This window comes from Rana temporaria, chromosome 3 (genome assembly GCF_905171775.1).
Source record: "Rana temporaria chromosome 3, aRanTem1.1, whole genome shotgun sequence".
NCBI lineage: Eukaryota > Metazoa > Chordata > Amphibia > Anura > Ranidae > Rana > Rana temporaria.
In genome coordinates this window covers 422,883,224-422,908,140 of record NC_053491.1, presented here as the reverse complement: position 1 = coordinate 422,908,140, position 24,917 = coordinate 422,883,224, and the positions used below count along the sequence as shown (strand labels likewise).

Below are 24,917 nucleotides of genomic sequence, written 5' to 3'. Positions count from 1 at the left end.
CCCCCTACGCCGAAAAATTGACGTAGGGGTCCCCCTACAATCCATACCAGACCCGTATCCAAAGCACGCTACCCGGCCGGCCAGGAAGGGAGTGGGGACGAGCGAGCGCCCCCCCCCTCCTGAGCCGTGCCAGGCCGCGTGCCCTCAACATGGGGGGGTTGGGTGCTCTGGGGCAGGGGGGCGCACTGCGGGCCCCCCCACCCCAGAGCACCCTGTCCCCATGTTGATGAGGACAGGACCTCTTCCCGACAACCCTTGCCATTGGTTGTCGGGGTCTGCGGGCGGAGGCTTATCGGAATCTGGGAGTCCCCTTTAATAAGGGGGCCCCCAGATACCGGCCCCCCACCCTAAGTGAATGGATATGGGGTACATCGTACCCCTATCCATTCACCTGGAGGCAAAAAGTAAAAGTTAATAAACACACAACACAAGGCTTTTTAAAATATTTTATTATTCTGCTCCGGAGGCCCCCCCTGTCTTCGTTATTAGCTCAATTACCAGGGGGGGCTTCTTCTTCCGCTCTCCGGGGGTCTTCTCCGCTCTCCGGGGGTCTTCTCCGCTCTCCGGGGGGGCTTCTCCGGACTCCGGGGGGCTTCTTCCATCTTCTCCCCTCTTCCGCTCTTGACTCGGCGAACCCCGGTTCTTCTGCAGATGTCCGGTGCCTTCTTCTTCAGCGCTGGCTGCCTGCTATGTTTGTGTGTTAGCTCGATTAGTAACAGGCAGCCAGCGCGGTCTTCTGTGGCGTCAGGGTCTTCTCTTCCTTTCTTCCGATGTTGCCTCGTCGCCTGTTGTCGCTGTAATGATGGAAGCGCGCCTTGCATCCCATTTATATAGGCATCACCGTCCCATCATGCTCCGGCAGGTACCCACGTGGTGGGTGCACGTGGGTAGGCACCCACCACGTGGGTACCTACCGGAGCATGATGGGACAGTGATGCCTATATAAATGGGATGCAAGGCGCGCTTCCATCATTACAGCGACAACAGGCGACGAGGCAACATCGGAAGAAAGGAAGAGAAGACCCTGACGCCACAGAAGACCGCGCTGGCTGCCTGTTACTAATCGAGCTAACACACAAACATAGCAGGCAGCCAGCGCTGAAGAAGAAGGCACCGGACATCTGCAGAAGAACCGGGGTTCGCCGAGTCAAGAGCGGAAGAGGGGAGAAGATGGAAGAAGCCCCCCGGAGTCCGGAGAAGCCCCCCCCGGAGAGCGGAGAAGACCCCCGGAGAGCGGAGAAGACCCCCGGAGAGCGGAAGAAGAAGCCCCCCCTGGTAATTGAGCTAATAACGAAGACAGGGGGGGCCTCCGGAGCAGAATAATAAAATATTTTAAAAAGCCTTGTGTTGTGTGTTTATTAACTTTTACTTTTTGCCTCCAGGTGAATGGATAGGGGTACGATGTACCCCATATCCATTCACTTAGGGTGGGGGGCCGGTATCTGGGGGCCCCCTTATTAAAGGGGACTCCCAGATTCCGATAAGCCTCCGCCCGCAGACCCCGACAACCAATGGCAAGGGTTGTCGGGAAGAGGTCCTGTCCTCATCAACATGGGGACAGGGTGCTCTGGGGTGGGGGGGCCCGCAGTGCGCCCCCCTGCCGCAGAGCACCCAACCCCCCCATGTTGAGGGCACGCGGCCTGGCACGGCTCAGGAGGGGGGGGGGCGCTCGCTCGTCCCCACTCCCTTCCTGGCCGGCCGGGTAGCGTGCTTTGGATACGGGTCTGGTATGGATTGTAGGGGGACCCCCTACGTCAATTTTTCGGCGTGGGGGGGTCTCCTTACAACCCATGCCAGACCTAAGGGCCTGGTATGCTCCTGGGGGGGGGAACCCATGCCGTTTTTTTCTTTGAAAATGGGCATGGAGTTCTCCCTCAGGAATGCATGCCGCTGTCATTTTTTTTTTCCCCGACGCAACTTTAAGCCGTCGCGATCCTCAAAACTCGGCGTAACGTAACTTCGCGCATGCGCAGTACGGCCGGCGCGGGAGCGCGCCTCATTTAAATGGGACTCGCCCCATTTGAATAGGAACGCCTTGCGCCGGCGGAATTTTAGTTACACAGCCTGAAATTTCTAGATAAGTGCTTTGTGGATCAGGCACTTAGGTAGAAACTTTAAGGCAGTGTAACTTAAATTGGATTTTTTAAGTTACGTCAGGTTTTTTGTGGATCTGGCCCATACTGCCTGACTCATCCGATAAGTGTTACTAATGTGGGAAATGTTGCTGACAAATGTTAGATGAATATGCACAATTCCAGGATGGGTAATGTGCCTATGTTTACCTAGCGTTTATAAATAAGCACCTAAGAGGTCTTGTATAACTCAACAGATACACCATGTTCAAAAGCCTTGGCAGCAGAAAGACCCTGCTTCAGTGTGTGCTGTTGTCAACGGTCTTCTTTTTATGCCATTGTGACATTGGTTCCAACCCATTCCTAAACAGGTTAATAACTGTATCAAGACTTTGATAAGGGGAAATTAACTTCCTAGTGCTGTCACAGCAGTTTGTTGACATAGCATTGCTGTGCTGGAAATTATGACTGTGAGATATGAATAGGGCCTGACTACATGCAATGGATTGGTAGGGTCTTGGCAGGCTGCTGGTCAGCGTGCAGCTGCTTGCTATTTAATCCCCTTCTGCCTGGCCCTGGCATCCTCTTAACTAGGCTATTATGCCCAGGGGGCAAGAAGAGCTGCCTGATCAGGTGACCACTCTGATTGGCTGTCGCAGTGATCTTTGCATTTGATTGGGTATTCTTTGTAAAGTGAAGCTTTACCTCATTTACTAAGCTTTGGAGCAACTGCACTTGCGGAGAGCACAGTCTGCCTTTAGTAAATCAACCCCATAGACTTTTATTGATTTGAGTTTAGGGGCTTTGGCAAAAAAACACCAAAAGCCCCTAAACTAACATTTAAGAGCAGTCAGTGTACAAGAGGCCAAATGGGTTAAACCATTAAATGTGTATTAGTGTCTGTGTTTTTATTTATATATTATTTATAGTAATTTGTTAAAGCAGACCTTCGGTAATTTTTTCAACTTTCCATCTATTAAATCTTCTGCCCTTGTTGTTTTAACTTTTTCTGCCAATACCTTATACAGCCCATTTCCTGTTTCTTGTCTGGTAAAAAGCCTTATGACATCATGCACAGCTCTCTCTCACTCTCGAAGGGAGGGGGATGGGTAATAAGAGGGCCAATGAAAGCTGCAGGGCTGCAGAGCTGGAGGTGTGCCTCTGTGTGTCTGTGTAAATCCAGGAAGTGAACAGGCAGCAGCTTCAGCTGCCCACAGTTAAAATGGCTGCAGCCAGACTCAGTGGAGGGAAATTTCTGCAGCATATTTGGCAAGGTACAGAATCACAGTATATATATAATATTATGCAAAGTGGTTGGAGGGAAGCTTCATAATGACAAAGATGTTTTTATTACAAATTATGTGAGCAGACTGCAGTTACTCTTTAAGTTTGGCTAATTTATTCCATCCCATTCAGCCATGACAAAGTCTCTACCCCCTGTAAAACCAGTTGGGTGTTTTTTTTATGATTTGGTAATATGGATTTTCTTGATGATTAGCAAGCTCTAATATTTATGAAGTCTTTGTGCAAACATCCCTTCTAAGAATAAAGATTTAAGTAGCAGGTTTAAAAAAGAGAAACAACCAACTGACAAACTGCAGGCTTAGTCCATATATCCTAAACTGCAATTAGAAGCTAGTAATGAAAGGTTTACACACATGCTGAAATAAATACGTCAAATAATCTTCTGTACTTCCTCATCAGAAATGACAGCAGCTGTTGTTATCCTTAAGGGCCCTTTCGCACTGTTCCATTGAAAGAAACCAGGTAAAACGCTTATGTGTTTTGGCCGCATTTTCTGGACATTAATTATGCACTATGTGACTCAAAAAATGCATCAAAAACGCACTGTGGGGGAATTTTTTGGTGCATTTTCTATAGGAGTCAAAGGGAGAGGCATTTTTGGTGCACTTTTAAAAAGCACAACAAAGATGCTGGACTTTTGAAAACACACTGCACCTGCAGCACACTGGTTTGTCCCATAGGATTTAAAGGGATACATTTCTCATGCATTTTTCTCCTAATTTTCACCCCAAGAACAGCCAATCTATCCCTCATTTGCCATATTTAAAGGGTAAGTCCACCCAAAGGTGATCATTAGGTCATAGGTGGAAGTTTAGGTGGAGTGTGCTGGGTTGATCACACACACTGGGGTGGATTCAAGAAGCAATTGCGCCTGTGTAACCATAGGTTACACAGCGCAATTGCTTACTTGCCCCGGCGTAACGAGTGCTCCTGATTCAGGAACCTCGTTACGCCGACTGTAGCCTAAGATCTGCGCGGCATAAGGCTCTTATGCCCGCATATCTTAGGCTGCATTCTTGCGATGGCCGCTAGGTGGCGTTCCCGTTGTGCTCAGCGTATAGTATGCAAATTGCATACTAACACCGATTCACAACGTTGCGCGAGCCCTGCGTACGCAATTTACGTTGTTTCCGTACGGCGTGTTACGTATACCCGTCGTTCCCGCGTCGCGAAATTTTAATTTTACGTAGTTTGCGTAAGTGATTCGTGAATGGCGCTGGACGCCATTCACGTTCACTTTGAAGCAAATGACGTCCTTGCGACGTCATTTGCCGCAATGCACGTCGGGAAAGTTTCCCGACGGAGCATGCGCTCTACGATCGGCGCGGGAACGCGCCTAATTTAAATGATTCCCGCCCCCTACGGGATCATTTAAATTGCGCGCGCTTGCGCCGGGCATTTTGCCGGCGCGCCCGCGCAATTTATGGAGCTTCTGCTCCGTGAATCAAGGGCAGCGGAGCAAATTTGCGGGGGCGCAGGGCAACGTTTTTGTAAATAATGCGCAATTCTAGCTGAATCCGGGCCACTGTTTTTTTAATTTTGTTGGTGACTGCAGTGGAAAGGTAAAATTTCCGGATCCTGTCTACATTTTAAACCAAATAATCCTACACCGAATAAAAGTTAAAAGCTCAGATGCGTGAGGGAACGCTTGTCTGGCCTCCCTCTCTCTTCATAGGTCTGTGCAGAATTCCAGTAGATATGGTGGCCCTGGGACACTAAGCAGCTGAGGGTGACAAGATTATGCATTGCAGTCATGTGCTGGTGACATATTTTCACCTGAGAAAAGGAGGACCCCCACCATGCCAACATGGTGGGGGTCATCATCCACTTATTTGAATGCATCGAGGCACACTGCATTAGTCAAATGTACTTCAACTCGCTAAAATTTGGGTCATGCTGCATTTCTTGAAACCCTGGCGTAGCCGATCTAGACGGGGGCTTTGTTATTGGAAAAAGGAGGGCGTGTCTGCGGATCCCTGAATTTGTACTACACCTTATGGGTAGATGTTCTTTTGATGGCAAGTCCATCAGGAGGAGACTAGACAGACTCGGTCTCATGGGCTCGATGCTGTCGATCCATTGACTCAGTTATACCTACTGTCTTGATGTGTTATACTGATGTATGCGTTGATGTGTTATACTGATGTATGCGTTGATGTGTTATACTGATGTAAGGCTTTACAGTTTTACATTATGAGGCTTCTCTTCCCTTTCTTTTGCCCGAGTTTTATGGAAAGTGTTCAGCTGTCTTTATCTGGGTGAATCAGAGGAATAGAATGTATGATCCACTTCGGGTGGATCGATATTAGAGCTCCTGACGGATGTTCGTTTGGCAGTGATCCCAAAGACTTGACGTATATACAGAAGCAATTGATTATTGGGAATCTGGTGAGTGCAATTCCTATAGGGAGTGGAATGACTTGGTGTGGTGAAGGTCGGACGCCCAAACAGCTGATGTGTTATACATGAACTGATTTCCTGAACTTTGGCTCACTTGGATTCACAAGATTATCACGACAACATTTGTATTTATTTTTTATGTTTTAGCGCTGCTGAAGTCGGAAAGACAAATTTTCAGATCATTTTTTTACTTCTCTTGGAAATGTTTATAATAATATAGTAACTGCTTAATTATATTAGGATATTTTACCAAAGCGCCTGATAAGTTCCGGTTCACACTGGGGCAGCACGACTTGCAGAGCGACTCTGCAAAACGATCTGCACACGACTTCAGTGGTGACTTCTGTATAGAAGTCAATGCAAGCCGCTTTGATGTCGTCCCAAAGTAGTACAGGAACTGTTTTCTAAGTTGGAGTGACTTCAGTCGCTCCAATTAGAACGGTTCCATAATACAGAACGGAGCGCGACTTGTCAGACGGCTAAGTCGCCCCTGTGTGAACCGGCACTAAGTGACCCTTGTTTACCTTTTTATTGTAGTTATGCGAGATGTTTGTTTGTATGGCACTACTTATTACAAGTATTGTATCTTTTTTTATTTTTATTATTTCATATACACTATGGGCTAGATTCAGAGACAGTTACGCCGGCGTATCAGTAGATACGCCGTCGTAACTCTCAATCTATGCCGTCGTAAATTTAAGCGTATTCTGGAAACCAGATACGATTAAATTAGGCTAGGATACAAGTGGCGTAAGTCTCCTACGCCGTCGTATCTTAGGGTGCATATTTACGCTGGCCGCTAGGTGGCGCTTCCGTTGAGTTTGGCGTAGAATATGCAAATAACTAGATACGCCGATTCAGAAACGTACGTGCGCCCGGCACATTTTTTTACATCGTTTACGTAAGGCTTTTTCCGGCGTAAAGTTAGTCGAACAAATAGCTGGCCTAGCCAATGTTAAGTATGGACGTCGTTCCCGCGTCGAAATTTAAAAATTTTACGTTGTTTTCGTAAGTCGTCCGTGAATGGGGCAGGCCGTAATTTACGTTCACGTTGAAACCAATACGTCTCTTTGGAGCAATGCACACTGGGATATGTCCACGAACAGCGCATGCGCATGCGTCGTTCGTTAAAAACGTCAATCAGTCATTAACATAAAACACGCCCCCCCTGTTCCACATTTGAATTAGGCGCGCTTACGCCAGCAGATTAACGCTACGCCGCAACTTACGGAACAAGTGCTTTGTGAATACTGCACTTGCCTCTCTAAATTGCAGCGGCGTAGCGTAAATAACATACGCTACGCCCGCACAAACTTACATCCCCCTACCTGAATCTAGCCCATACTTGGTAATAGAAAGTTCTGAAGAGGATCAGTATGGCAGCCAGGAAACTAACATTTTTGGTTCCGTCCATAATAGGATCATTTAGTTGATGGGTGTCCCTTTTCCTTTAATAATACAATAAGTAGAAAGAAGAACATGTTAGGCCCTTAAGAAAAAAAAAAAGTGGGGGGAGTAGAATGGAGCCCCAAATTGCACCTGGCTTCCTACCAGTGATCTACAGTTTCTTATTTTGTAACACTACAGATGAGCACTTCATAGTGAGGTTTTGTAAGGTGTCTATAAAGTACACAAAGCTTGTGTTTGAGATTTTGAAGCCTATAGTGCCAGTGTTGACATGTGTACGACATGTTCTTATGTTTTCCTTATCGTTGCATTGAGGAAAGAAGCAAACAGCAGCAGATTAATAAGCATTCATTCATCCTGAGCAGCCCATCTGTCACCGGTTATAAAAGCTGTCACCACACCTGATCCTTGTCCCACTGCTGGCCACTGCGGCGCAAACCCAGACAATTCACTCCATTACGGTGTCTGAATCCCCATCGTGTTATCTTGTGCATATACAATGTATGTAGAGTATAGAATCTAAAAGCTGGACTTCAGGGAGAAATAAAAGGCACTCTTTAGCACAGCTCTGTAATCACAAATACATCATTTAATGTATTTTGTTTTTTATGCAAGCAGTGTATGATCCGAAATTATTGTTTTTGCAATTCCTGTGTAGCAGGACTCAGACTACAGTCTGGTACACACAATTGTTTTTTTTTTCATTCAACCCAGCTGGCTGGATGAAAAAACAGTTTAGGAGAAGAAGCTGTACTAACTATCCAAAGTTAGTAAAGCGATCTCCCCCGCTTTGCTATTGTGTTCTGATAGGGAGACCCCCCCCCCCCCTGACAGAACACACTGGTCAGCGCTCTTGGCCACTGGATCAACAGACTTTTTTTGGTCATTCCCTGTTCGGCCGGCTTATGTCAGACCGTCTGGCGTACACATGGGCCGAATGTCGGACAGTTTCTATTGAACCGGCCAATGCCGCCTGATATTCTGCCCGTGTGTACTGCCCTTAAAACGGATTTCCACCCAAAGATGCAACTTCCGCTTTTCGGAACCTTCCCCCCCTCCAGTGTCACATTTGGCACCTTTCAGGGGGGAGGGGGGGGGAGCAGATACCTGTTTAATACAGCCATTTTCTCCCACTTCCAGGCATAGATAGCCACATTATCTGCGGGTATCTACCCCACTCCCCCACCCCCCCTGCTGTCCCCCATCCCACAGGTCCCAGAAGACAGCAGGGACCATTCGGATCACGCAACGTGACTCACGCATGTTCAGTAGGGAAACCAGTAAGTGAAGCCGCAAGGCTTCACTTCCTGAATCCCTTACCGAAGATGGCGATGGAGTGAAAGATCGGCTTCAGGTGCCGACACCGCAGGCACGCTGGACTTAAAAAAAAAAAATCGGCATACCTCCGAGGGGAGGGGGAAGCAGTGCAATGAAGCATGCTTATAGGAGAAGAGAGCCAAGTGACAAAGCGATGAGTTTATCAGTCTGCTTCTTCTCCTTTGACTGTCCGGTCACAGTCTTTGGATGCACAAGACCTGTAAGTGTTACTGAACTGCAGCAGATATAAATCAGGTCTCTTTCCTGGCCAGACAGGACTGTACTCCATGGCAGAGCTTTGAACATCTCAGAACTGGATTGACATTTGGTAGGTAAAATGGCCCCATTATATGTATGTCTGCCTGGAGTTCCACTTTAAATAAAACCCACAAAGAGAAATGCTTACAGTAAGAGCACTTTATACAAATTGTATTTTAAATAAAACAAAACAATATTATAAATATCAATGATTGTAAAAGATAGACCTAAACAAAGTTACCTCTGGGGGTAACATATATAAAAAGTGATCTGATGCAGCGAACCGCGACGCCATTTATCTGTAGTGTGATCCAGTTGTCTGCCTGGAAAGAGAAAATAAAAGGTGGTCAATTTCCTGTTGGGGAATTCACTGTCCACACAAAAGTGTTCTCAGGAATACGTATGGCAGGAATACTGCACTGGGATTATGAGAAGTAGGATCTGATTGGTTGCCATGGGTAATACAGACAGAGAGAAATATAACATAACATAAATGTAAAAGTAGGGTCCCTTTGCCAATAGCTGAGATATGACGGGATCTATAGAAGTAGTATGATTGTAGATGTAGTTTAATTCAGTGGCACTAAAGATACTGTATTGCCTTAATCAGCACTCAATCATAGACAGATGTTCCTCAATTAGAATTTGAAAAGGACAGAGCAAGCTCTAGACCAGAAGTGACACCTAAGTGCCAATAAAACTGTCACCTGCCTAAAGACTCCAAGGAAAGATCTAGCCCTTCTGTCTACAAGCCCAGCAGGTGACAAGACCTGTTTACTCTAAAGGCTCCCTTCTAGCCGCCATTGATTTATTATCTCTCATAAAAACTGGAATATTAGTTGCAAAAGGTGGTTTGTAAAGAGTATATAGACTCCATGAGAAATCCACAAACCGGTATATGGAGCCTGATTGAGGGAGCCAAGTGGTGATTGGTCTGGTTGTGATTGGACTAAAGCACTTGTGTTGAAAATCCTATCTTTGGTTCAGCCATCAGAACCATTCATGACCCATTTAAGCCTATTCTTTTTTTTGTTTATTAAATTACTTTTTATTGCCATTTTAAAAACAAATACAAAAAGAACTATATATATATATATATATATATATATATATATATATATATATATATATATAGTCTCACACTCATTGATATGTCATCACATTGTGTTTGGTCGGCCAGCGTGGCCTTGGACTATGTAGCCTCAGCTCCGGGGGGATGGTATATCCATGACTTCTCCAGCCGTCAACATTACTATTTGTATCATTATATTACCCTCAGGTAAGAGTGTTTGGGAAATGTTTCATTCCCCGTCTTTCATTCCCCCTTGTCCCATCCATGAAGGTATATTTTTCACTTATTCTCATGTTTTTTTATAGATAATTTTGCTTTTAACCACTCCTGATTATTGGGAAAACACATGAAACGCGTAGAGCTACTCAACGATTGTTAAATGCTATTACATTGCAAAACTATGTCTGAGATTCAACTGTTTACTGTGGCTACGGCAATATATGGTTATATGTATTTGTTAACTATCCTTATCTATGTTGGAATATATGTGTATACACATTAACCATTAATTTGTTATCCAATGCTACTATTATTACAGTTATTACCAGAATACAATTATGTATCAGGAATCAATAAACATGAATGCATTTTTAATTCTTAGCAGTGTGCTTCATTTAAAGTCCCACTATTCTCCCCCACTTGTTCAAATACATTAGGGATGGAGGCATATGAATCTACCCCTCATTGCCTCACACAAAGTCCCACCTTCATTCCCCCCTTTTTTTTTATATATATATATATATATATATATATTTAATCAGACATTTTAGCTCTTACAGAAAGAAATAGAAACAACTCGAACTAACAGCAAATATATTATTTAAATATTAATATCTCTGCTTATAGAGCAATTGTTTTTATTTTTACCAAAACAAAAGCAAAAACAAAAAGAAGGGGGAGGAATAGGGAAGAAGGGAAAGAGGATAAAAAAAAAAGAAAGGGATAAATGCCAATGCGCCGCGTTCTATTCCAGACCTGGGATTATAAATAACCAGATATCAGGGATCTGATATCGAATTATAATATAACAAAGTCGTTTTAAAATCAAACCAACATGCCCATATCTTTAAGTGTTTGTCAACCATGCCCTTGGTATTGTACCTAAATTCTTCTTTACGACATATATCATCTATTTTTCGAAACCATTGAGCTAAGTTTGGTTCTATATTTATGTGGGAGCCTGGATATAACCTGGAATCCCCTGTATATTTCCAATCTGATATTCGGGTTAAGACCATTGCCTGGTAATACTTCTTAAAATTAGGAAGAGCTAAACCTCCGGCTCTTTTAGAGCGACATAGTACACCCCGGGAGATTCTAGAACGCTGTCCTTCCCATATAAAATTGGAAACCAAGGATTAAAGTGTAGAAAAAAAAACAGAAGTGACTCCAAAGAGAATCATTTGAAACATTTTACCCTATTCAATTTGAAACACAGAACCATCCTGAGGGCTAGGAAGGGAACATCCACTCCCGCCAGGGTTAATTGGCCAAGTCCAGCCCAGATCCATACCTCAATGAATTGACGAGCAGGAGTTATGGACAGTGTCATTCACACAGAGCTGGTTATGCATTAAGATAAAAAACCTTCTAAGGCAGCCCCCCTAAGCCCCCCCCCCATAATTACCTGAGCTCCATCTCGATCCAGCGATGTTGCACAAAAGCCTTGTCTGTCCGAGGACTCTGCCTCCTCATTGGCTGCGAGAGCAGCGGGCGCCATTGGCTCCCACTGCTGCCAATCAAAGTCAGTGAGCCAATGAAAAGAGATAAAGGGCGGGGCCAAGCCGCGGTTCCTTGTCTGAATGGACACACAGAGCAGTGGCTCAACTCGGGAGCCCCTATAGCATGCTGCTTGCTGCAGGAGGGAGGGGCCAAGAGCGCCAGCAAGGGATCCGAGAAGAGGAGGATCGGGGCAGCACTGTGCAAAACCACTGCACAGAGCAGGTAAGTATAACATGTTTGTTATTTTTAAACAATAAAATTGAGACTTTATTACCACTTTAAGTATTACCTGTCAGTTGTCAGGCAGTTCTAATGGTGACTCCATCTCAAAGTAGAGATACACAGGCTAGAGAGATGGAGGAAGAGCCCATTAGTGTATTTGAAGCACTATACATGCTATGACATATCAATAAAATTTTCATTTCATTTCTCTCTCACCTTGTGATCGCCCATACAGACGTCTCCTCCAATCCGCTGATACTTCACACAGTCTTCCCCCTCCTTAACCTGCAGAGAAGAGACGAGTGAGTAGGAGCAGGGGGAAGAGTTCCGAGGGCAACAGAGAAGAAACTAGACCGATCACTAACCTTCTGAATTAGAGCCCGGCCAGAGTGAGACATCAAGACGCGGTCACACCATGCTGGACATCGTGTACCCATGAACTCTGAAGGTTCTGTAACATTTTCACTGAACGGGTAACTGGGAATAAATACAGAACAGTGTTCCAACAACCAATAACACAAACAATTACTGTGTATTATTTCACATAATAAAAGACATCTGGCAACTGCAGAGCAAGATTTCTTACGTGGGCGGGAAGGAGATCTGGACCTCATTCAGCTCATTCAGAAATGGTACTGGCTCATGGTCAAAGCGCAGCAGCTAGGGACAAAGTCAGCTGGGTAAAATGCAAATCTATATAAAAACGTATATATTGCATGTTACCGAACACAGTTCTCTAAATTCTGCTTCTGTAACACAAATCTTACCATATGTTCACTGTCATCCTGAAATATCTTCACATCCTGATATTCAAACCGTTTACACTTCATGACAAGCTGAACCTGAAGGGATAAGAAGCGACAACGACAAGACAGGTCAATAATGGGAGATGGAAAGGGAAAGTCTGTGAAGACTGAAGGACTTAGTGATCACTTAGTAAAGATTTCATGAGTCAAGTATGAAAGCCAGAACTGCCCATTTTATGGTATTTTCTGTTATTCTCTGTGGATGGGAAAGCTGGACAATGAAGAAGCAAGTCAGAAAAAGTACAGGTGCCTTTGAACTTTGGCATTGAGGAAAATCCTGTGGATACCAAGGAACACCAGCAAATGAATCCTTCAACAAATCACGCCGACCTTTAACAAGATGACTAGGATGAAACTGTCATATTTTGGACATATTACGAGAAGAACCAACTCACTAGAAAAGACAATTATTAACACTATGTCAATTAAGCGATACAAAAAGTCTCTAGTATGCCATTTACTGAATGCCGCAAAGGCTTGCATCCCACTCCAATGGAAAAGTCCAACACCACCTATGGTGGCTAGCTGGATCCACCGGGTGGAGGATATTAAGGCAATGGAAAACATGGTGCTGTCTGCAAGACAACAGCAGGAAAAATTTAAAGATACGTGGGAGCTGTGGAACCATTTTATCTTCTACTCAGATGGTATTGCCCTTAGGGCTACCTGAGGAAGCAAAGGCCCCATATATTGATCAACCTGGGGGTCGTCCTGACTCAACCAGAGTTTCCCGATGACTTCCCTATGCCCAGCCCTCCCCACCCCAGCCCACCCTGCCCTTCCTTCCCCCCTCCTTTTCTTCTTTTCTCCCCTCTCAGTCTCTTTTTTCTTCCTTTTGCTTTCTTCTCTGTTTAGAGCCCCCCTTCTCCGCCCTTGGGGCGGGCCCAGTTCGGGTGGGGGGGTAGAGGGGAAGTGGGGCCTAGGGGTCTTTATAGGGATTGTTTGGAGGCTTCAATGTTGGAGGAGGCCTACGGCCCTGGAGATGTTACTTAAGGGGGTCTAGCTGACGGATATATTAAGAGCTTGTTGTTTTGGCAGCTGGGCTGGACCCCAACCCCGCCTCTACCTTCTGATGATAAGTTTGATGATGTCCCCCCCCCCCCCTTTTTCTGTTTTTTATTTTTTCTCCCCATTTTCAAGATATGTTGTTGTTATTCCTTGAATGTCCTCCTGTATTTGTTTATAATGCTTTGGCCCAAGTTGGGCATTAATACAAATAAAATTATATATTTGAAAAAAAAAAAAGACAATTATGCATTGAAAAGTTTAAGGGAAAAGAGGAAGAGGCTGAGCAGCAATAAGGTGTATGGATACACGAACAGAAATTATGAACATGTCGTTGCAAAGACCTAAAGTGGAACTAAACTCACTATACTTACCTCCTCTCTAACTATCCAAAGTCTGCGAGGGGTCCCTCGTCAGTGCCAGTATCTTCTCCCTGCCTCCTTCAGGGTATCGGTCCTCGGGCATCTTCATTAGCCAAATCAGGATGACGTAACTTATACAGTATCTCACAAAAGTGGGTACACCCCCCTTACATTTTTGAAAATATTTTATTATATCTTTTCATGTGACAACACTGAGGAAATTACACTTTGCTACAATGTAAAGTAGTGAGTGTACAGCTTGTATAACAGTGTAAATTTGCTGTCCCCTCAAAATAACTCAACATACAGCCATTAATGTCTAAACAACTGGCTACAAAAAGCGAGTACACCCCTAAGTGAAACTGTCCAAATTGGGCCCAAAGTGTCAATATTTTGTGTGGCCACCATTATTTTTCAGCACTGCCTTAACCCTCTTGGGCATGGAGTTCACCATGCCCAAGAGGAAGAGATTCACCAATCTCTTCCAACTGACACTGTCAGTATATACACATGCACACACACACGCATATGTGTTTGAGATTTGGGATGCACACCCTAATGCCATCAGCTGTGCACACCTATGGGTCAAACTCTGTAGCTGTTGGCAGGGAACAGGCATGTGTTATGATGCATCCTGAATGTATTTGGCAGATTTAAAACTGAAAGTTCAGTTGGGCTTTAATAATATGGGGAGGTATAGCCTTAGTTAGGATAAAGCCACAGAAACTCTAGAGCAGTGATGGTGAACCTTGACAACCCAGATGTTTTTGAACCACATTTCCCATGATGCTCATGTACTCTGAAGTGTAGATAAGCATCATGGGAAATGTAGTTCCAAAACATCTGGGGTGCCAAGGTTCACCATCACTGCTCTAGAGAAACAACTACCTCTTATTTGTATAAAAGATGTCCATACAACCCATCTTTTGCACAATACATTAGCGCACTCTACAGCATGTGTTGACAATGTATATCAGCAATTGCTAACAAGTGTTTAGCAAGAAGTGTGGACATCAGAAGACTGGCTGAACAGAAATACAAAACATTTAGTAGGTAAAACAGCAAACATGTACAGTAAAAACCTTGGATTGCGAGCATAATTCATTGCAGAAACATGCTTGTAATCCAAAGCACTTGTATATCAAAGCGAATTTCCCCATTAGAAATAATTGAAACTCAAGTGATTCATTCCACAACCATTTATTCCTATGCCCTTCAGTTTACAGTCCATATAAAAATATTATAGCAATGTGAGCAGGTTGTGTAACCATAAAATGTCCATCCACAAATGGAAGCCTCCACAAGGGGATTAGAAGCAAAATCCAGCAGGAGCTACAAAGTATATAAGAGAAGAGAGGCGCCTACAAATATGTTGCTAAATGTTGTACCTTCATTAAATGTAACCATATTGCTACACTTAGAGGCTCCTCTCTTCTCTTTTATAATCAGTTGTGACATGACGCTACTTGTATATCAAGACATCGCTTGATTTATAGTCAAAATGTATAAAAAAAAAAAAAGGTTGCTTGTCTTGCAAAACGCTCTCAAACCAAGTTACTCTCAAACCAAGGTTTTACTGTATCCATGTAAAATGTGGATTTGGTTACTTTCATTCACTTACGCTTTAAGGGGCAGATCCTCAAAGAAATTACGCCGGGGTATCTCTTGATGCGCCGCGTAATTTCAAATTTGGCGCGTCGTATCTTTGTTTTGGTATCCACAAAACAAGATACGACGGCATCTGTGTTAGATCCGACACGCGTACGTCTTCGTACGCCGTCGGATCTTAGATGCAATTTTTCGGCTTCCGCTAGGTGGCGTTCCCGTCGTAATCCGCGCCGAGTATGCAAATTAGCTATTTCCGACGATCCACGAACGTACGACCAGCGGATTTTTTTACGTCGTTTTCGTTCGGCTTTTTCCGGCGTATAGTTAAAGCTGCTATATGGTGGCGCACTCAATGTTAAGTATGGCCGTCGTTCCTGCGTCTAATTTTGAAAATGTTATGTTGTTTGCCTAAGTCGTCCGTGAATGGGGCTGGACGCCATTTACGTTCAAGTTGAAAACAATGACCTCCTTTGCGACGTCATTTGGAGCAATGCACCCTGGGAGTTTTTATGGACGGCGCATGCGCCGTTCGTTCGGCGCGGGGATGCGCTTCATTTAAATGAAACACACCCCCTACCCGCCCAATTTGAATTCCGCCGCGAGAGATACACTACACCGCCGTAACTTACGGCGCGATTTCGTTGAGCATTCAAACCAACTCAAAGTAAGTTACAGCGGCGTAGCATATTTGACATATGCGCCAGGCGCAGCGTATGTATGTGGATCTGCCCCTAAATCTTTAATTTATAAAGACAACAATTTATGAGCAGGGTGGAACAGGGAAAGAAAAGGAAGCAGAGTGCAACAAAGATGTTAGCTTGTATACATAGTCCAGTAAAGTACAGATTCAAGTTGATGAGATCGGCGTGGTTTGTAGCAGAATGTGGGACAGATGTTGGACTTCGTTAGTAAAATGGCAATTGCATAAAACAGTGTCAGTCAATCAGAGTCAGTGGGAATTACCTCTCCATCTTGTTCATATAGTACAGTTTGTTTGCTTGTTTCTCCAGTGAAACTTGGGGACCAGCCCTGAGCCTGCAGAAACCAACACAAAACGCGGACAGTTGATTTTCCAGCACAGAACGCAGTATACAGAAATTCAATATACAATGTGATAAACACACCTGGATTAGGCTTTTTAAATTCAAACGGAAATTAAAATCTCCAAACAGGAAAAATGGTACATTGCAGCCATCCTCTAACCTGAGGAGGAAATGAAATAAAATTGAAGCCATGAACAGAGGAGAGAAGAAAAGTTATCACATGCGTCCTGCTGGTTTCCTCCACAATAAAACATCAATGAAAGCAATATTTATATCTAAACCGACCAGCATTGTCGCAGATAAATTATTCAGGGTGTTATATTTAAGAAATCATATAAATTTCATGTAACCAGCATTTACAACTTTAGAAAAAATTACCTGACATTAAAAACTGTAAAAAAAGGTTTTGTTAAGACTCGAGTTCCCACCACTAAACCAGTGAGGCTTAAACCATTTTGCAGCAGGACACAGGAATTGTCAAGCCTTCGGCTTTGTAAGATCTATAAATGATTTACAATGAATGGGCTTGTAGCTCAAGATTATTAGTTACCGAAATCCGATTATTCGGAACCATTAAGTCTCCTCCCATTCTAATTAGTTTTGAGGTCCCACCCTGAAGTGCCTCTGACTTAGCTGCACATTGAGTCATCCAGCCAGTAATGTCATTCATCTGGTCTGTTTTCTCCACATATGGAAAATGAAAAAAAATTACAGTTGACATGAGCAACACTACCGCTCTGCATGAATGCTGGATGGTCATGATGGATGGCACATAACAAAAAAAGAGAGGCTGCGCATGTGCATGGTTGAAACGCGTAAGTAAATCAATGGGTGACTGAAATGGCAGATCACCACCCATGCTTGGGTAGCCCTTTCCTTAAATTAAAAAAATATTTTGTGACAGCTGGTATGATTTATTGACTACACACCAGCTTTGTTTAAGGCTTTGTTTAAAGCCTTGGAGGTTAGGCTGATGTTAACATCAAGAATTTAAGGGTTAGGTTTTAAGGGCCAGATTCACAGAAGAGATACGACGGCGTATCTCTGATACGCCGTCGTATCTCTCAGAGTATCTATGCGACTGATTCATAGAATCAGTTACGCATAGATAGCCCTAAGATCCGACAGGTGTAATTGACTTACACCGTCGGATCTTAGGATGCAGTACCTCGGCCGCCGCTGGGTGGAGTTCGCGTCGTTTTCCTGCGTCGGGTATGCTAATGAGCATTTACGGCAATCCACCATGGTTTTAGCGTTCGTTACGTCGTCGCTAGTAATTTTTTCCCGTCGCAAAGTTACACCTGCTTTAACATGGCTGAACTTAAGTTGAGCCATGTTAAAGTATGGCCGTCGTTCCCGGGTCGAATTTCAATTTTTTTTTGGTTTTGGCGTAAGACGTCCGGGAATACGAATGGACGCTACGCACGTCGCCGTTCTAAAAAATGATGTCACATCGCGCAAAACACGGCGGGAATTTCTAAACTGAGCATGCGCAGTACGTCCGGCGCGGGAGCGCACCTAATTTAAATGGTAGACGCCCCATTTGAATTGGGCGGGCTTGCGCCGGACGTGTTTACGATACACCGCCGCAAGTTTACAGGTAAGTGATTTGTGGATCAGGCAATTACACTGAAAACTTGCGGCAGTGTAACGTAAACGGGTTACGTTGTGCCGCCGCAATTGTACGAGAATCTGCCCCTAAGTTTATTAAAGTTAGGTTTAGGTTTTAGGAAGAAGATAGAGTTTTGGGGATGATTTAATAGGTAAGTAACGGGGCAAAGATTAGGGGTTAGGGATTAGGTGGTAAAGTATAGCTATATAAAAAAAAAATTGGGATATACCGTATATATATTCGAGTATATACGGTATTGTAATAGGGAAGGGTTAGAACTTGTCAAGTTGTAAATTGTTGGTCATGTCCCTTTTGGGAAGATTCACCCCATTTGTCCTGATGAACAATATTATCAGGATCAAACAAAATTAGAAATGGAAAATTCTACCGTTATCAAGATGAGAAGATGGGAAATCTTCAATAAGAATGTGCTATAGTGCTAAGGGTTCAAACAAAGGGAGTGTTACTTTTTTAGCTGGTGTCCTGGTTGTAAGGACACTTTGGAGTTGATTTTCCAAAACTGAAGAGTGCAAAATCTGTTGCAGCTGTGCACAAAAAACAATCCGATCCCTGTATTTTTGTCAAAGCTTAACTGAACAAGCTGAAGTTAGAAGCTGATCGGCTACCGCGCACAGCTGCACCAGATTTTGCACTCTCAAGTTTTGGTGAATCAAATCTTGTGTAACAACAGAGACATTTAGGCTGCATTCATATGGGTGTATAGCCAAGGTGCAAATTGGGTTTGAGAGTTATGCCGTATACACACGATCGTTTTTTCCGATGGACTTTTTTCATCTGAGAAACCGATCGTGTGTGAGCCCCATCGGACTTTTTTCCAACGGTGTGAAATTTTTCCGATGAAAAAAAAAAAACGATAGTAAATTCCGATCGTCTGTGTGGAACTCCATCGGAGAAAAATCCATGCATGCTCAGAATCAAGTCGACGCATGCTCGGAAGCATTGAACTTTTTTTTTTTCGGCTCGTCATAGTGTTTTACGTCACCGCATTTTTGTCACAGTCGGAATTTAGTCTAATAGTGTGTATGCAAGACTGATGAAAGTCAGCTTCGTCGGAATTCCGCCGAAAAATTCCATCGGATTTTATTCCATCAGAAATCCTAGCGTGTGTGCGCGGCATTAGTGTGCAGATAGCAGCGGCTGATAATCCCCTACACTGTAACAACAGGGGCCGCAGCTATTTGTCCCTGTTCACACAGCCAACGATCACCCGCAGCTAAGATACACCCTGGGGCTAAATTCCCAAGCAAATGTAGCTTTAGGCGAGCTGCAAAATTTACATAAGTCTTTAGAGCCAAGAGGTCCACACCAAAAACTGTTCTGCCCTCCCAATTACTGAGGCATCACTGAGACCCGACATTTATTGACTTAGGCTCCCCACAATCATAAGCATGCGGCATGCTTTAAAATAAAGAAAATTATTACAATTCAAATTCCTCCATGTAGACTTAAAGGGTTACCAAACCCAGGACCCTGCATTCACTGTATCTGGTCTTCCACAAGAACAGAACATGGAAATGCAATAATTTTAATAAATATAAACTGCTAAATACCTTTTCTCATCAGCAGTCTTGTGACTTCTATCAGTGTCTGGTTAAAGCATGTAGGAGGAGTTTTCATTCTCCTCTGACTGTCTTATGAGGCTGCAGGAACCGTGACCCTCTGTAAGGCTAGTGCCGATTGGCCCTGGTCTGATCATATGCACCCCCCCCCCCAAAAAAAAACTCTCTAGCAATGCACACTAAACTGAGCATGTGCATAGTGATTCCAAAGCTCTGTACTATCAGGAGATGGATTGGGAAATGTGGAAGAGGAGGAGGATCAGAGAAGGCAGGTTTAAACCGCCTTTTTACACAATACTCCTTAGGCTCTACAGCGAGTATAACAAGCATGCTTTACTGCATATACAGGCTGATTTTGTGGGTTTAGTAACACTTTAAAGGGGTGGTTCCCCCTAAAACAAATTTCTAACAATACATTCGTAAGACTGCTTACACTGCGGGTAGGCTGGCTTTTGTTTTGTTTTTTTAGTACATACCTCGATATCGCCGTTTCGTCCCTTGGCGGTGGGCGTTCCTAGTTGATTGACGTTCCTCCGACGGGCGCATACTGCGCGTCACGAGTTTCCGACAGAAGCCAAACGTCATTGCGCAGGCGCCGTATAGAGTCGGCTCTATACGGCGCCTGCGCAGCGACGTTCGGCTTCTTTCGGAAAGTCGTGATGTCACGTATGTGCCCGTCGGAGGAACGTCAATCAACTAGGAACGCTCACCGCCAAGGGACGAAACGGCGATATCGAGGTATGTACTAAAAAAACAAAACAAAAGCCAGCCTACCCGCAGTGTAAGCAGTCTTACGAATGTATTGTTAGAAATTTGTTTTAGGGGGAACCACCGCTTTAACATCTCAAATACTGTGATCACATGTGATTTCTTTCTCGGTGACATTGGTGAAATAGCTTATAGAGGAGGATCTTTGGACATAGGCCATCATTCATCTGTAGGCCTGATCACAGTGTACTTAAAGCAGGAACATAATCATCATCGATGAGCAACAAGGCCAGATCTGATTTCAGACATTGTTTTTTTAAGCTGTGTGTTACCTAGTGAGTACATGGGTCAATGCTCTCCTACGGTTGGAGCTATATACAGAGGGAGAGCAGTCAGATGAGACAAGATTTGAAGCATCATGGAACAGGTGGAGGTTCACAAGATCAAACACCCTAAAACATAAGAAAAGACAATTATGCCGCTGACCTGAATAGATGGGGATATATCCTAACAATAATGGAGCAATTGTCAACATGGTAAGATTATTTCCAGAGACTGATGATGAGCAAATGTAAATACATTTGTCTTCCACAATACTGCTGGGGAAGACCATAGAATTTGATTACATTTTATTTTTTTAAATAAATGTGTCCTTTTTAATGTGCTGGGTCCTAGTGTGAGGCAAGTAAAATCTAACGTGTTGCCCACCACTGTAACCCAGACCTTATATAAGACTGCATGGTACAACTACAGGGAAAGCATGGACTCATATTTAGCAGCAGGGTGACATGTCTGTAGTGGATCAAGCCTCGGGGAAGTGCTGGGATCAAGGGTTGCTCATTACTGGAGATATGAGTCAAATACAAACACATTTATCACACCAATTGCCAGCACACAACAGAATCACATTGCCTTGTGATATGAAGCACTTGGCTGTTATTAGCTACATGTATTAGAAAAGCATGTGACAAAGCCATTACCAGGGGACTGTGCCATACATACCGGTTGTGGACTAGCCAACGTGTCCTCATGAATCCCTTGCGAGTCCAGGGAAACTGCAGGAGAAATGAGGACAATTTTATAAATCCTCCAAGCACCGTGTATCTAAGATGGCCATACAATATAACCTACTATTTTATCATTTTTATTTCCATAGTATCCATGCTCCTATCAGGTGTATATGCATAAATATGTTCTTGTATATGGCCATTCTTTTCCAAGGCATGTCAAGGCTGGGGGGCTCAGAACCATGAACAAGATAGACCCAAAGAAATAAAAATAGGCTGGCATGACTGGGCTAGCAGGGGAGTACAGGAGTCAGAAGGTTAAAATAAATAGCACGGTCAAGAGTTCAGGAGAAGGGGCACATAGCTGGATTGGGGGAAGAATGGATACGGAGGGGCAGCAACTATGTTGAGGCGGGGAAGCAAGATCTGTGAGCATTTCAAGGCAAACGGACAACAAAGAAACTTCCCACTCTCCCACCCTGGGGATGGCGGACTTGTTGGGGGTTGTCTTGGCATGGCGTTTGGGGTCCTTGGAGGCGTCCACATTTTACTGTGTAACAGAGTAAGGACCCGTCTATGGTATGGCATCCTCTGTGTAATCCCACCCATGTGGCGTCAGGGGAAGGCGGGGTCACACATATATGTCCCCAGACGACGTCATTATTTGACAAAACGTACGTCGGGCAAGGAGACGTTCTGACGTGTGGCGTTACGGTCCATGAGGACGGGCGTTCGTGGAAGCCGGCCGGCTCATTCTTTGTGACTTTTAGAAAGTTATTTCTGTAAGTGTTTACATTTTTTACATTAAACTGCCAATTTTTACGGTACATCACTATTGTGAGTTTATTATTTTTCCCGGTGGTTTACTGTCACTCTGGAAACCGGGAGAACCCTGACCCTCTGGTGTTGGAGACAGTTCCAGTCTAAAGGCCCTGGCTGGGGTTCAGCCACAAGCTTCAATTGTTTAGTATCTGGTAAGCGCGCATTTTATATGGTGCTTCCTGTCGGTGGTGGTTCCCTTCTCCCTGGTGTGTTACTATACAACCAATATCTTATTTACGGTACATCACTATTGTGAGTCTCTTTTCTCTTGGGGGTATTCCATCATCCAAGATATCGGGAGGACTTTCATCCCTTAATGTCGGTGGCCACTCCAGTGTAAAGACAGCCGCAAGCTTAATTTGCTTGCCTTCTGGTAAGCGCGCATCTCATATGGTGTTTTTCTTATTAATTTTGAGTTCACTGCATTTTTTGTTTCACTATTACTAATTCAAGTTAAAGGGTCACTAAAGGAAATTTTTTTTTTTGCTGAAATGACTGTTTACAGGGCATAGAGACATAATAGTTAACTGATTCCTTTTAAAAATGATTAAAAATAGATAAAAAAACAATCATATAATGTGCCTGCAGTGTAGTTTCGTTTTTGCTGTTGTTTGCTGGTTCTCTGATGTACAGAGAGCCACTAGAGGGCAGTCAGCCAATAGAGAGCAGTGATACTTTGTCTAAAACTCCTCAGCACCAATCCAGTTTCGTTTTACACACAGCTCCTTGATTAGTGACCACCGTGAGAAATCTCCCAGTACTGTGGTTATCAGGAAACAGGCAGCCAGGAAGTGTCCAGAACAGAGAGGATTTACAGCAACATGAATGCAAAAACGAACAATGAGGACATGAAACCAGGACTGCAGCAAGGTAAAGGAAGCTATTTAGCTAAAAAAAAAAATTCCTTTAGTGACCCTTTAATTGAGGACTTTTGGAATCTCTGGACTCTCATTGCTTGGTCTTATTAATTTAATAGATTTTGATCAACACAATTTATTTTCACTTCACTAGCGCAACTTATTTCTTTTTTCCTATGTATCTTTGTGTGTATATCACAATTTTTGTTGCAGCTCACATACATTGTTGTATATTTTTAGCGCAGTAATATTTCCTTGTTTATCACACATATATGTCACTGGGTTGCCATGCCCTCAGCTATATAACAGCTGTCCCAGCGGGAGAAGCGTCACTTGGCGGGAGCCGCCCATGGAGGCAGAGTTGTTGCGGCATTTTTTTTTTTTTTTTTTTGGTCCGGCGGCATGAGATGGATTTACATCGCTGGGGGCCAGGATCTGGGGGTCCCCTTTGTTAAAATAAGCGATAAGCCCTCCGCCCACAGACCCCCACAACCACCGGGCAAGGGTTGTGGGGATAATGCCCTTGTCTCCATCAACATGTGGACAAGGTGCTTTGGGGTGGGGGGGGGCAGAGCCCCCCCTGCCCCAAAGCACCCATCCCCCCATGTTGAGGGCATGTGGCCTGGTACGTTTTTTTTTTCAATTTTGGTTCGGGGGTTTCCCTTAATATTCACACCAGACCCCAAGGGCCTGATAATGGACTGGTGGTGGAACCCATGCCAATTTTTTTATGACTTTTATCTGTATTGCTGAGACCCGACAATTCATTACAGCCACGAGTAGTTTTAAATTAAAGACAGTACCCGGCAGCAGTACCAACCAGCAATACCAGCCAGCAGCACTTGCCAGCAGTACCAGTACCCACCAGCAGTACCAGTACCCGCCAGCAGTATCAACCAGCAGTACCATCCAGCGGTACCTGCCGGCAGTACCAGCAGGCAGTACCCAACAGCAGTATCAGCCAGCAGTACCAGTACCAGCCCTGTAGGACAGCCAGCAGCAGCCACCTGTCATAACCGCCTGGGGGACAGCAGCAACCAGCTGCAGGAATCCTGAGAAAGAAGTAAAGAACAAGGTCAATTGAGGTGCAGGTAAACCGCTGTGCATCAGTGCGAAAGCAGCCTTAGGTCCCTTTGACACGATTGGTCCGATTGGGTCTGCCTGTCTGTTTTTCACGTGTACCCAATCGGAGCCTCCAATTAAAACCAAAGTGGAGCGGCAGATGTAAACAGACTGTTTACACCCGACAATCTGCAATCCGATCTTACCAGGTTGCTAAAGTGGCCCTCGTTCCTCAAAAGGTTGGGCACCCCTGATTTATAGCCTGCTTTGTGATGTACAATAAAGAAACTTTAATATATATATTTAATCATTTTTATTTGATATCAAAATCATTTAAAGGGTCCATTCACACCGCAAAGTGTGTGTTAAGCACAGATCAAGGCATGTGCATTGGTATGAAGCGCTGTGGTGCACTGCATGATGTTTTAGGCTACATTCATACCTGCGTTTTAATGTGACAGTGTGTACCTGTGAGAAACCCAGCAGTGTGTACCATTGATTAGCTGCGGGAGGTACCCTTATTGAAAACAATGGGAGGCTCTCGCAAGCTAATTGCAGCCACTAGCATGAAATTGTTATTTGGCGATTACCCGCAAATGATCTGTCTTGGGCGCATATGTCTAAAACTGCATTAAGGTAAATAACACCCCACTAACTGTTCTAGCCCCCC

The 24,917-nt window shown here is 44.3% G+C and overlaps 1 protein-coding gene across 1 annotated transcript in view; it reads right to left on the bottom strand.

Moving 5' to 3' along the window:
• Window positions 1-8,903: 8,903 nt before the first annotated feature.
• LOC120933158 (inositol polyphosphate-5-phosphatase A-like) overlaps window positions 8,904-24,917 on the bottom strand; it is a 69,161-nt gene continuing 53,147 nt past the window's right edge. Inside the window, exons 7-16 of the mRNA XM_040346188.1 lie at window positions 21,502-21,554; window positions 20,832-20,951; window positions 16,681-16,759; window positions 16,520-16,591; window positions 12,543-12,617; window positions 12,362-12,435; window positions 12,141-12,252; window positions 11,992-12,060; window positions 11,843-11,899; window positions 8,904-9,082 (exon numbers count right to left, since the gene is read on the bottom strand). Coding sequence (XP_040202122.1) covers window positions 11,846-11,899; window positions 11,992-12,060; window positions 12,141-12,252; window positions 12,362-12,435; window positions 12,543-12,617; window positions 16,520-16,591; window positions 16,681-16,759; window positions 20,832-20,951; window positions 21,502-21,554 — 708 coding nt within the window. The 3' untranslated portion in view covers window positions 8,904-9,082; window positions 11,843-11,845. The remainder of the gene's footprint in view (window positions 9,083-11,842; window positions 11,900-11,991; window positions 12,061-12,140; window positions 12,253-12,361; window positions 12,436-12,542; window positions 12,618-16,519; window positions 16,592-16,680; window positions 16,760-20,831; window positions 20,952-21,501; window positions 21,555-24,917) is intronic.